General features: G+C 46.1%; 1 protein-coding gene across 3 annotated transcripts in view; it reads right to left on the bottom strand.

Annotated features, from left to right (window-relative positions):
* Positions 1-13,304, bottom strand: part of acat2 (acetyl-CoA acetyltransferase 2) — a 94,318-nt gene extending 81,014 nt beyond the window's left edge. For 2 of the 3 annotated variants that reach the window (XM_068044740.1, XM_068044741.1), the window contains exon 1: positions 13,111-13,303. In XM_068044740.1, coding sequence (XP_067900841.1) covers positions 13,111-13,162 — 52 coding nt within the window. In that variant the 5' untranslated portion in view covers positions 13,163-13,303. Of the gene's footprint in view, positions 1-13,110 lie in introns of all 3 variants that reach the window. The other variant, XM_068044742.1, reaches the window with a different exon arrangement.
* Between the last annotated feature and the right edge of the window lie 273 nt (positions 13,305-13,577).

Below are 13,577 nucleotides of genomic sequence, written 5' to 3'. Positions count from 1 at the left end.
GGGCAAATGCATTGCAGATGCAGTATAATGTGGATAAATGTGAGGTTACCCACTTTGGTAGCAAAAACAGGAAGGCAGATTATCTGAATGGCTATAAACAGAGAGGGGAATATGCAGCGAGACCTGGGCGTTCTTGTACACCAGTCGCTGAAGGTAAGCATGCAGGTGCAACAGGTGGTAAAAAAGGTAAATGGTATGTTGGCCTTCATAGCGAGAGGATTCGAGTACAGGAGCAGAGATGTCTTGCTGCAATTATACAGGGCCTTGGTGAGGCCACACCTGGAATATTGTGTGCCGTTTTGGTCTCCTTATCTGAGGAAGGACGTTCCCGCTATCGAGGGAGTGCAGCAAAGGTTTACCAGACTGATTCCTGTGATGGCGGGACTGACGTACGAGGAGAGATTGAGTCGGTTAGGATTATATTCGTTGGAGTTCAGAAGAGTGAGGGGGGATCTCATAGAAATCCATAAAATTCTAACAGGACTTGACAGGGTAGATGCAGGAAGGATGTTCCCTATGGTGGGGGAGTCCAGAACCAGGGGGTCATAGTCTAAGGATACTGGGTAAACATTTCAGGACTATGATGAGGAGAAATTTCTTCACCCAGAGAGTGGTGAGCCTGTGGAATTCACTACCACAGAAAGCAGTTGAGGCCAAAACATTGTATGTTTTCAAGGAGTTAGATATAGCTCGAGGTGAAAGGGATCAAAGGATATGGGGCGAAAGTGGGAACAAGTTACTGAGTTGGATGATCAGCCATCATCATAATGAATAGCGGAGCAGGCGCGAAGGGCCTAATGGCCTACTCCTGCTCCTATTTTCTATGTTTCTATGCAACTTATACCTCTTTTCTACTTGTATATGCCAATTTAATTTAAACCCTTTCCAATCATACTAGTGAATCGCCCCATGAGGACATTGGTCCCAGACCTACTGAGGTGCAAACCGTCCCTTTTGAATAAGTTCCTTCTGCCTTAGAACTGGTCCCAATGCCTCAAGAATCTGAAGCCCTCCTGTTTGCACCATGCTTCAAGCCACGCATTGATCCTTTGTATTTTCCTATTTCTGCTCTCGCTAGCACGTGGCACTGGGAGCAATTCAGAGATTACTACCTTTGAGGCCCTACTCTTCAACTTCCTCCCTAGCTCCTAAAAATCTGACCATTCGACCTCAATACCGGCCCTTGCTATATTGTTGGTACCAGCGTGTACCATAACTTCTGGCTCACTGCCTTCCCCCTGCAGAATATCCTGCATCCGCTCTATGATGTACTTTACCCTGGCACCAGGGAGGCAACACACCATGCTGGACTCATGATGATGGCTACAGAAATGCCTATCTGTCCCCGACTATGGAATCACCTATAACAACTGCATTTCTGAACTTTGCTGCTCCCTCCTGCACAGTCTCATGCTCATTCGTGCCATGGTCTGGACTGCAGTCCTTCAAGGTGTTGTCACTCCCAACAGTCTCCAAAGGTCTGCTACCCGACCCGAACACGACGGGACCAGACATGTGTCAGGTTCGGGTCGGGTTGCACTTCCAGGTCCGGCATTCGAGCTCAGGTCGGGTCGCACACGCTCTATCACAGGTAAGTGGCTCCATTGTTAATGTAATTTTTTGACTAGAAAGGTGATTTTGTTACAGTTAATTTTAAGCTTATGCAGATCAGCAACAACGTGAAAAACGGAAGGCAAGTTAACTGATGGTCGAGTTAGGTTGGGCACGGGAAAAAATGGAAGGACTCGGGCCGGCTCGGGCTTGGGTCAGATGTGGTTCTCTCGGGCTCGGGTCGGGTTTTTTTTTTGCAGACCCAAGCAGGCTTTTACTGAGTACCGGCTTGAGTGTGGTACACACCCTTAAGATTCCTGCACTTACTGCCTCTTCCTAGTCTTCCGGATGACCACCCACCGGAACGCTCACTACCTGTGGGGTAAACACCTCCTGGAACGTATGATCCAGGAGACTCTCATCCTCCCTGATGCTCCGCAGTGACTCGGAAATCCTAAGCTCAAGCTGAAGCAGCTAGAGATACTTCCTACACACGTGGTTGCCTAAGATGCCTGAAGTGTCCTCGAGTTCCCACATGGCGCAGGAATTTTTTTTTTTTCATTCTTTCATGGGATGTGGGCGTCGCTGGCCAGGCCAGCATTTATTGCTCATCCCTAATTGCCCTTGAGAAGGTGGTGGTGAGCTGCCTTCTTGAACCGCTGCAGTCCATGTGGGGTAGGTACATCCACAGTGCTGTTAGGAAGGGAGTTCCAGGATTTTGACCCAGCGACAGTGAAGGAACGCCGATATAGTTCCAACGATATAGTTCCAAGTCAGGATGGTGTGTGACTTGGAGGGGAACTTGCAGGTGGTGGTGTTCCCATGCATTTGCTGCCCTTGTCCTTCTAGTTGGTAGAGGTCGCGGGTTTGGAAGGTGCTGTCTAAGGAGCCTTGGTGCATTGCTGCAGTGCATCTTGTAGATGGTACACACAGGCTGCCACTGTGCGTCTGTGGTGGAGGGAGTGAATGTTTGTAGATGGTGTGCCAATCAAGCGGGCTGCTTTATCCTGGATGGTGTCGAGCTTCTTGAGTGTTGTTGGAGCTGCACCCATCCAGGCAAGTGGAGAGTATTTCCATCACACTCCTGACTTGTGCCTTGTAGATGGTGGACAGGCTTTGGGGAGTCAGGAGGTGAGTTACTCGTCTCAGGATTCCTAGTCTCTGACCTGCTCTTGTAGCCATGGTATTTATATGGCTGCTCCAGTTCAGTTTCTGGTCAATGGTAGCCCCTAGGATGTTGATAGTGGGGGATTCAGCAATGGTAATGCCGTTGAATGTCAAGGGGAGATGGTTAGATTCTCTCTTGTTGGAGATGGTCATTGCCTGGCACTTGTGTGGCGCGAATGTTACTTGCCACTTATCAGCCCAAGCCTGGATATTGTCCAGGTCTTGCTGCATTTCTACACGGACTGCTTCAATATCTGAGGAGTCACGAATGGTGCTGAACATTGTGCAATGATCAGCGAACATCCCACTTCTGACCTTATGATTGAAGGAAGGTCATTGATGAAGCAGCTGAAGATGGTTGGGCCTAGGACACTATCCTGAGGAACTCCTGCAGTGATGTCCTGGAGCTCAGATGATTGACAACCACAACCATCTACCTTTGTGCTAGGTATGACTTCAACCAGCGGAGGGTTTTCCCCGATTCCCATTGACCTCAGTTTTGCTAGGGCTCCTTGATGCCATACTCGGTCAAATGCTGCCTTGATGTCAAGCGCAGTCACTCTCACCTCACCTCTTGAATTGCAAGCAACAGGTCTCAGCTGCTCCTCCATGATCTAAAAAAATTCTACTCCCACTTTTAAAATCTATTTGGCACCTTATTTAAACTATTAATTTTAATTAACACCTCTTGAGTTGTGGTAAATGATTGTTTTTCAGAATGGAGGATGGTAGACAGTGGTGTTCCCCAAGGTTCAATGCTAGGACCATTGCTTTTTTTGATTTATATATAAATGACTTGGATATTGGAACACAGAATAAAATTTCAAAATTTGACAATGATACCAAACTTGGAGGTGTGGCAAACAGTGGGGATAATACCAATCGACTGCAACAGGACATAAAAATTGGCAAGTCATGCTGCGGCTATACAGAACCTTAGTTCGGCCACACATGGGATATTGCGTACAATTCTGGTCGCCACACTACCAGAAGGACGTGGAGGTTTTGGAGAGGGTACAGGGGAGGTTTACCAGGATGTTGCCTGGGTTGGAGGGTATTAGCTATGAGGAGAAGTTGGATAAACTAGGATTGTTTTCACTGGAATGACAGAGGTGGAGGGGCGACATGATAGAGGTTTACAAAGTTATGAGTGGCATGGACAGAGTGGATAGTCAGAAGCTTTTTCCCAGGGTGGAAGAGTCAGTTACTAGGGGACATAGGTTTAAGGTGCGAGGGACAAAGTTTAGAGGGGATGTGCAAGGCAAGTTTATTTACAGAGGGTGGTGAGTGCCTGGAACTTGCTGCCGGGGGAGGTGGTGGAAGCAGGTACGATAGCAACGTTTAAGAGGCATCTTGACAAATACATGAATAGGATGGGAATAGAGGGATGCGGACCCTGGAAGTTCAAAGGATTTTAGTTTAGACAGGCATCATTATTGGTGCAGGCTTGGAGGGCCGAATGGCCTGTTCCTGTGCTGTACTGTTCTTTGTTCAGAATGGACAGACAAGTGGCAGATAGAATTTAACACAGAGGTGTGAGGTAATGCATTTTGGCAGAAGGAATAGGGAAAGGCAACACAGACTTAATGACATGTTCTAAAGAGTGTGGGCAGGGACAGAGGGACCTGCGATCCATGTGCACAGATTCCTGAAGTGGCAGGACATATTGAGAGTGTAGTTAACAAACCATATGGAGTCGTGGGCTTCATAAGTAGAGGTACTGAGTACAAAAGCAGGGAAGTTATGCTGAGCTTTCATAAAGCTCGGGTTAGGCCACAACTGGAGTATTGTGTCCAGCTCTGGTCACCCCACACTTTAGGAAGGATGTGAAGATACATAAAAGGCTTCAGAGGTGATTTACCAGAATGGTTCTAGGGATGAGGGATATTAGCTATAAGGTTAGGTTGGAGAAGCTGGGCTTGTTCTTGGAGCCAAGAAAATTGAGGGGAGATTTGATAGAGAAATACAAGATTATGACAGATTTAAATAGGGTAGACAAGGTAAAGCTGTACCCATTAGGTAATGGATAAGGACTAGAGGACACAGATTTAACGCTTTGGAAAGAGATTCAGGGGAAATGTGAGGAAGAACTTCTTTTTACATAGTGAGTGGTAATAATAAATAATAATAATTTTGCAAAGAAAAGACCAGTCTATAGAAGCAGATAGATGATAGTCAGTCAGGATTCAGACCAAAGAAAGGAACAAGAGAGGGCATCTTTAACTTGAGAGTAGTCATTGTAAGATACCTGGAAGTGCAAAAACCTGTGTATGTATGCTTTATAGACTATGTGAAGGCATTTGATAGAGTCTATCATCAGCAAATAATGGAGTGTTTAAACAAACTAGAACACAGAAATGATAAAAGATAATTCAGACTCTATATTGGAATCAATCAGCAATGATTAGACTTGATAGCAGCTTGTCAGACAGATTCCCAGTCAAAAGAGGAATGCACTAGAGATGTGATATGTTGCCAAAACTGTTCAACCTGTTCAATGAAGCTACCTTCAGAGACATAGATGATCTACCAGGATGCAACATTGGTGGGTTGAACGTCAGCAACTTGAGATATACAGATGACACTGCATTGTTTGCAGAGTCAGAAGAGGCACCAGAGGAAATTTCGAACAACATTGAAAGCAAGGAATGTGGAACATAGATTACAAATGAATGTGAAAATGTGAAGACAACCAAGACAATGGTGATAAGCAGAGAACTAATCCAGGATGTGAAAATTGAAGTAAATGAACAAATGTATGGGGTGTTCAGATAGAGGTAGTACCCTTGTATTTTCAGTCAGCTGCATCCAATTTGTAGGATGGACTGGAATCACTGGGCCTCACCTACACCCAGCTCTCACTTCTGGCTCCAAGCGCCACATCCCGGCACAGCTGACGGGCGAAATGTAGTGAAGGGAGAAATGATAAACATGACACTACCTGGGCGGATGTCTTTCTTGATAAAGCTAACGGCCAGGGCGGAAGGATTCCAAGCGGCTCAAGCGACCATCATGTTCTGTACCAACTGTGTGCCACACCATGTTGCATGGACTACGGGGTTGTTGGTATACCAGCTATGGATAAAATAGCAAGGGAAGGAGGGTCCCTTCAAGCCTTGGTCGGCAACCCACCTAGGAGAGAGAAACTCTGAATCCAAACCTACGGCTTGGAGACCTCGTTGCCACCATCCCAGTTCACTGGGCCACAACAGATGAGCTCCAGGCTTAAAGGGTGGGGCCAGTCAGCACAAACTCTACTCCACCTTAAAGCAACACTGCGCAGGCAGGAAGGAAAGATCCACCCCAAATGCAACTCAACAAGTAAGTCCTGTAGTGACGGGAAAGGGGTGAAAACGGCAAGTGCAAGATGGCACTGGCAGCTGCAGTTCCAATCCTGCATGCAGGCGGCTCAGGAATATTATTCGTTTTGATGATGACCTAGAGAGGACATCATCACCTGGTAGCACCCTGAGCGACCAAGCAGCCTTTTTGAAGGACAGCACTGCTTGCTCTGAAATTGGAGAGGGGCCTAGAAAAGGTGGCCTAAACAAATGCTCGTCTCCCTACCACCCAGTTGGCTTGCCGCGGTCAACGGGCATCTCTTAATGCGGTCAAACTACGACAGAGAAGGAAACGCGAGCTCCTAACCTTGCTTCAAAAAGGTGGAAAAAGACGACAAATTCTGAAACTCACCTGCTGGAACATGAGAACAATGCTCGACTCTGGTGACAACAGCTGCCCACAATGACACTCAGCCCTGGTGGCCCATGAGCTAGCCAGACTAGACATTGATATAATGGCCCTGAGCGAGGTCCGCTTCTCAGAGCAAGGCAGCCTGACAGAACACAACATTGGCTACACCCGCTATTGGTTAGATAGACCTCAAGGTGAACAACGCCTCTTTGGTGTCGGCTTCATGGTGAAGACTAGCGCCACTAAACTTTCAAGCCTGCCAATTGGCCATTCCGAATGCATCATGTCCCTCCACCTCCCCCTCCAAGACCAGCAGCATGCAACCCTCATCAGTGTTTATGCTCCAACCCTGAAGGCTAACCCAGCTGACAAAAATAAGTTCTACACAGAACTCCGTAAACTCATCCAGATTGCCCCTCCCAAGGACAAAATTGTCATCCTTGGCGATTTCAATTCCAGAGTGGACCATGACAGCCTGGCATGGAAAGGAGTGCTCGGAAACCATGGAATCAGAAACTGTAATGAAAACGGATATTTACTCTTAGAACTCTGTGCAGAAAAGCAACTGTCCATAACCAACACCTTCTTTCAACAAAAAGATCACTTCAAGACCACCTGGATGCATCCATGCTCTAAACACTGGCACCTGATAGATTACATCTTGGTGCGCCAGTGTGACCTAAAGAACATCCTGCATACAACAGTCATGCCCAGTGCTGACTGTCATACAGACCACCAACTCATTTGTTCGAAGCTGAACTTCCACTTCAAACCTAAGCCCAAGAACAGGCCTAGAGACAACCCATCAAAGAAATTTCCAGTCAGCAACCTGCAAACCTCATATTGCAGAGATAGCTATCAAGCAACCTTACAGACTAGACTGGAACATCCTGATCTCACTGCTGATTCCACTCCAGAAGACCTCTGGGATAAAGGCCTGCTCAGGTCAGAGAAAAAAACCCGACCCGAACCCGACCCGGCCCAAGTCCCTCCATTTTTTCCTGCGCCCAACCCGACCCGACCACCGGAACGTTCACTTTACCTACCTTCCCATTCCGAATCTGCAGGAAGCTGCAGTATGAGCGCGATGACATCATAGAGATGCTCACTGCGCAGACTCAAAATTTCCCTCCTTGAGGTCCTGGACTCCCAGCTCAGGTAGGCTTTTCAACTTTTGACACTTACCAGCAGAGCAAAATGCAATACTTACGGCGTGTGTCCGACCCGGACCCGAGCCCGAAAGCCAGACCCGTCGGGTTTGGGTTGGGTAGCAGGCCTTTACTCTGGGTACACATCAAAGCTGCAGTACTGGATACTTCCAACTAGGTCATTGGACCCAGCACCAAGAAGAATAGGGACTGCGTTGATGAAAATGACAAGGAAGTTCAAGATCTGTTAAAAATAAAAAAGGTCAGCTCATCTGGCTCAGCCAAGAGAAAAAGACAACCTACATTACCCTTCAATGTAAACTGAACATCCAAAATGACTGGTGGATCACACTTGCGGAAAAAAAACTCAACTGTACGCTGACACTGGTGACATAAGAAGTTTCTATGAAGCACTAAAATCTGTCTATGGACCAGCACATAAAACTCAAAACCCTTGGAAGAGCGCCGATGGCAAGACCCTACTCACCAACAAGGAGTCAGACCTGAATCACTGGTTGGAACACTTTGCAACTCTCTTCAGTGCCAAGTGCACAGTGCATGATACTGCCATCAATCTCATCTAACAACAGCCCGTCAAAGAAGAAGTGGATGAGAGCCCAACTCTGAAGGAAACTGTGACTATCATCAACCAGATGAAGAACAACAAAGCTCCCGGAGCTGATGGAATTCCACCTGAAGCCTTGAAGCGTGGTGGCTCTGCCCTATACACCAAATTCCATGAGTTTTTCACGGCCTGCCAGAACAGGGCAGGATTCCACAGGATCTTCATGATGCCATTATTTTGTACCTTGTACAAAAACAAAGGAGAAAAATCAGACTGCTCCAACTACCGTGTGATCGCCTTCCTTTCTATTGCTGGGAAGATCCTGGCTAGAATACTTCTAAACAGGCTTGTGCCTTCCATTGTGGAAGAAAATCTCCCAGAGAGCCAGTGTAGTTTCAGAACAAACAGAGGCAAGACAGACATGGTATTTGCACTCAGACAATTACAAGAAAAGCATTGTGAGCAAAACAAAGGCCTGTACGTCACTTTTGTAGACCTCACCAAGGCAGAGATGGACTTTGGAAAATCCTTGTAAAACTTGGATGCCCAGCCAGGTTCCTGGCCATGGTGAAGCAGCATGGTGACCCAGGTGATCCTGATGAGCTGACCTTTTTATTTTTAGCAGATCTTGAATTTCCTGGTGAAAATCAGCAAGGATAAGTCAAGCAAAACAGCGACCTCTCGAGTCCCTTCCGAATCTCGAATGGCGTGAAGCAGAGATGTGTGCTGGCCCCAACCTTATTCACCATCTTTTTCAGCATGATGCTGCAGCAGGCAACGGAAGACCTTAAGGAGGGAGTTTACGTACGCTTCCGAACTGATGGAGAACGTTTCAACCTCAGGCGTCTTCAGATTCACACAAAGAAAATCTCATCTGTGAACTTATTTTCGCCAATGACTGTGCTCTCCTGGCCCACAGTCAGTCAGACCTGCAACGTATAACACATTTTTCCGAGACGGCACAACTCTTCGGACTAAAAATCAATTTAAAGAAAACTGAAGTCCTGCATCAGCCTGAACCCCAAGAAGAATATAGACCACCAAGCATGGTCATCGAGGGAACCGAGCTGAATGCCGTCAAGCAATTTACTTATTTGAGGAGCATCATCTTGTTTGATGCCACCTTGGACAAGGAAGTGACAATAGGCTCTCAAAGCAAACAGTAACATTCAGCAGACTCTACAAACGAGTGTGGAGCAAACGTAGCCTCAGAGCAAAGACCACAGTCCTCACCACCCTTCTGTATGGCGCCGAGTCATAGGTCCTATACTGCCGTCATATACACCTTCTAGAGCGCTTCCATCAGCGCTGCCTCTGCAGCATTCTCAAGATTCGCTGGCAGGACCGCATCACAAACATTGAAGTCTTGGAAACAGCCAACATCACCAGCATCGAAGCCATCCTCCTGCAAAGCTAACTGTGTTGGGCTGGTCGCCTGCCCAAGATCATATTGTATGGAAAGCTGCCCAATGGTAAAAGGAACACAGGGGCCCCATGCAAACGTTTCAAGGACTCCCTGAAGAAGTCCCTCTCTGTGTGCCACATTGACCATCGCCAGTGGGATGCACAGGCCATAGATCGTGATGCCAAGAGATGCTACATCAGGAGGGCTACAGACACCTTTGAGATTGAGCAAAGAACCAGCATGAAAGAGAAGAGGAGAAAGATAGATCCAATTGCCCCCAGCAGCGACTACACCTTCTGTGGGAGAATGTGCTGGTCATGGATAGGCCTGACTAGCCACCAGCGGGCCTGCAACCGATGAGTATAACCTTCCCAAAATCCTCATCCGCAAAGAAATGCCATGAGAACCCAGGGTGTGAAAATTGAAGTAAATGGACAAGTGCTGGAACAAGTTAAAAGGCTCACATACCTTGGGCAGATTATCACAAACGATAGGAGATGTGATTGTGAGATCCAAAGGAGAACTGAGCTAGCCAAGTCTAGCTTTGTCAGAATGAAGGACCTGCTAATATCAAAGAAACTGAACCTGAACCTTAGGAAAAAAATGCTGAAGTGCCACAGTTTGCCATACGAGCATACGATCATACGAATTAGCAGCAGGAGTAGGCCACTTGGCTCCTTAAGCCTGCTCCACCATTCAACAAGATCATGACTGATCTGATTGTAACCTCAACTCCACATTCCCGCCTACCCCCGATAACCTTTCACCCCCTTGCTTGTCAAGAATCTATCTACCTCTACCTTAAAAATGTTCAAAGACTCTGCTTACACCGCCTTTTGGAGAAGAGAGTGCCAAAGACTCAAGACCCTGTGAGAGAAAAAAATTTCTCCTCATCTCTGTCTTAAATGGGCGACCCCTTCTTTTTAAACAGTGACCCCTAGTTCTAGATTCTCCCACAAGAGGAAACATCCTTTCCACATCCACCCTGTCAAAACACCTCAGGATCTTATATGTTTCAATCAAGTCACCTCTTAATCTTCTAAACTCCAGCGGATACAAGCCTAGCCTGTCCAAGCTTTTCTCTTAAGACAACCCGCCCATTCCAGTTATTAGTCTAGTAAACCTTCTCTGAACTGCTTCCAATGCATTTACATCCTTCCTTACATAAGGTGACCATTACTGTACACAGTACTCCAGATGTAGTCTCACCAATGCCCTCAATAACTGAAGCATAACCTCCCTACTTTTGTATTCAATTCCCCTCGCAATAAACGATAATATTCTATTAGCTTTCCTAATTACTTGCTGTACCCGTATATTAATCTTTTGCGATTCATGCAGTAGGACACCCAGATCCCTCTGCATCTCAGAGCTCTGCAATCTCTCACCATTTAGATAATATGCTTCTTCTTTGCTCTTCCTGCCAAAATGGACAATTTCACATTTTCCCAAATTACACTCCATTTGCCAGATCTTTGCCCACTCACTTAACCTATCTATATCCTTTAGTAGTCTCATTATGTCCTCTTCACAAGTTACTTTCCTACCTATCTTTGAGTCATCAGCAAATTTAGCAACCTTACCTTTGGTCTCTTCATCCAAGTCATTTATATAAATCATACAAAGTTGAGGCCCCAGCAATGATCCCTGTGGCACACCACTCTTTACATCTTGCCATCCAGAAAGTGACCCTGTTTCCTGTTAGCTAGCCAATCTTCTATCCATGTCAATATGTTACCCCCTACACCATCTCTGTTATGTGCCTCGGAGACATGAACAACAAAGAAACTATTGATAAGCTGAATGCATTCGAGATGTGGACATATTGAAGGATGTTCCGGATAGCCTACACAGACAGAAAGACTAATGGAGTGCTGGAAATGGCTGGAAAAAAGAGGAAATTATTGCATAACATCAAAGAGAGAAAGTTACAATATTTCTGTCACATCATTAGAGGAGAAGATAGACAGAGACAATTACTCGAAGGAAAGATCGATGGAAAATGTAGGAGAGGGAAGCAGAGGAGAAAATAGATGACAGATATAATGGACTGGATGCAGTTGACCAATGTGGAATGTGTAAGGGCAGCACAGGTCAGACAGAGGTGGAGATCCATGGCAGTCAACCTTCTGGGAAGAGGATGTCACCAACAAATGAGCGAACGGTAATGACCTGGAACTCACTGCCTATGAGTCTGGTGGAAGCGGAGACGATTAATGATTTGAAAAGTAAATAGATGGGAACTTTAGGGAAATAAACTTGCATGGCTACGGGGATAGAGCGGGGGAATGGGACTGACTGGATTGCTCCACAGAGAGCCTGCAAGGACTCTCCCTGTTCTGCAATTACTCTATTTCCAGTATTTTCATTTTTTTCTTTTATCACCAAACAACTGTTCTTCATCATTTTGCCTCTAAGCATTTCCTACAACGTACTGTAGGCACAGAGGCCAGGCAGAATGGTGGGCCGGAGGTATCATTTAAATGAAAAAAGCTTAAAAGATATATTCCTGTAAAAATACAAAACTGAGAAGTTTACAACATTTAGTATACAAACCAGATGCTGGATCCATCCATTTATACAAACTAAGTATCTTTTTTGGTAAATTAAAGCTTTCTGCGCTGTTTCAACTATACCCATTAAAGGACTGCTTTGATCAGTGTCAAAAAATAAAACCTGGAGTACATTGGATAGACAGCACAGAAACAGGCCATTTGGTCCAACTAGTCCACGCCTGTGTTTATGCTTCACTTGAGACTCCTCCCATCTTTCCTCATCTAAATCTGTAGTGGTAACTCCATTCCCGTCTCCTCCATATGCTTGCCTAGCTTCCCTTTAAATGCAGATGCATTTGCTTCATATTATTTGCTTCAACCACTCCCTGGGGTAATGAGTTTAACATTCTCACCACTCTTTGGGTCAAGAAGTTGTTCTGAATGAATAGTTGAAAATACTGCTATTTTTTCCCCTATCTGGATTCGACATGGGACTCTATGGAGCTAAGAAACATTCACGACTCAATTAAGCAATTTTGATATAGGCTTCAGGATTTGGAAAGCTTTAATTTATTGAGTCATGTTTAAAGTGTGTGGTTAATGCTGGTTCTCTTTCCACTGTATTCTCAGCCTGCATTCTCTGTGTTAAAGACCCACTGCGCTGTTCGAGCGGGAAATATCGAATTCCCGGCATTGCTGCTCAACGCGCCTCCGCGTTTCAGACAATCACAGCAATCGAAAGCAGGCCATGGGACCGCAGCCAATCAGGCGCTGGTATGAGAACCATGCCATATTCTATCGGAGCGCTGAATTGGCTCCGAGCCACCAGCCGCTGCCGGGTCTTCGCAGCTCTGAGTGGCTGCACCTGGTGCTAAGGCCGGAGGAAGGAATCCGGCTTCAGCAGCCTGCCTAAACAATAGATAATGTCGGATAGGCCACGGCTCATATCGAAGAAGTCCAAAGGCAACCAGGGTTCCCATATAGTTTGAAAGGAGGGCAGGGAAGGAAACCGAGGATTCGCGTTCCATTATTGCAGGGCAGCTGGCCCGACTCTTTCCCTACCCACGCCGAGCTGAGTGTTCTTACCGATAGGGGTTCTGGCAGCAGATACAATAACCACATCGTCCTCCTGATTCATGGTACGAGCAATGGATGTGAGACAAAACAAGAAATGCTTGATTCACTCAGCAGGTCTGGCAGCATCTGTGGAAAGAGAAGCAGAGTTAACGTTTCGGGTCAGTGACCCTTCTTCGGAACTGCGCGTTCGGGGAGGAGCCACTGCACACAGAGGCCACACATCAGCTCGGGGGCGGGGTCTATGTTCAGCTTGGCAGCCGCGTTCTCTCCAAACTCTTTTGTGATCTGTGGAAGAAAACATTTATTATTTTCGTTAAATTCTTATATTCAACATACTTTCCAAAGTGAATGTATAGATTCGTCCTTGTGTAGCTATTGGACATTGTAATCTGGTCTTAGTCCTAGTCAAATTGACTTCCATTTTATTTCAATTGGTAGTTATAGATAACATCAACCTCCTATCTGATTCAAATTTC

Source organism: Heterodontus francisci, chromosome 13 (assembly GCF_036365525.1).
Source record: "Heterodontus francisci isolate sHetFra1 chromosome 13, sHetFra1.hap1, whole genome shotgun sequence".
NCBI lineage: Eukaryota > Metazoa > Chordata > Chondrichthyes > Heterodontiformes > Heterodontidae > Heterodontus > Heterodontus francisci.
Note: the sequence above shows the minus strand (reverse complement) of the source record. Positions and strands in the feature narration are given on the sequence as shown.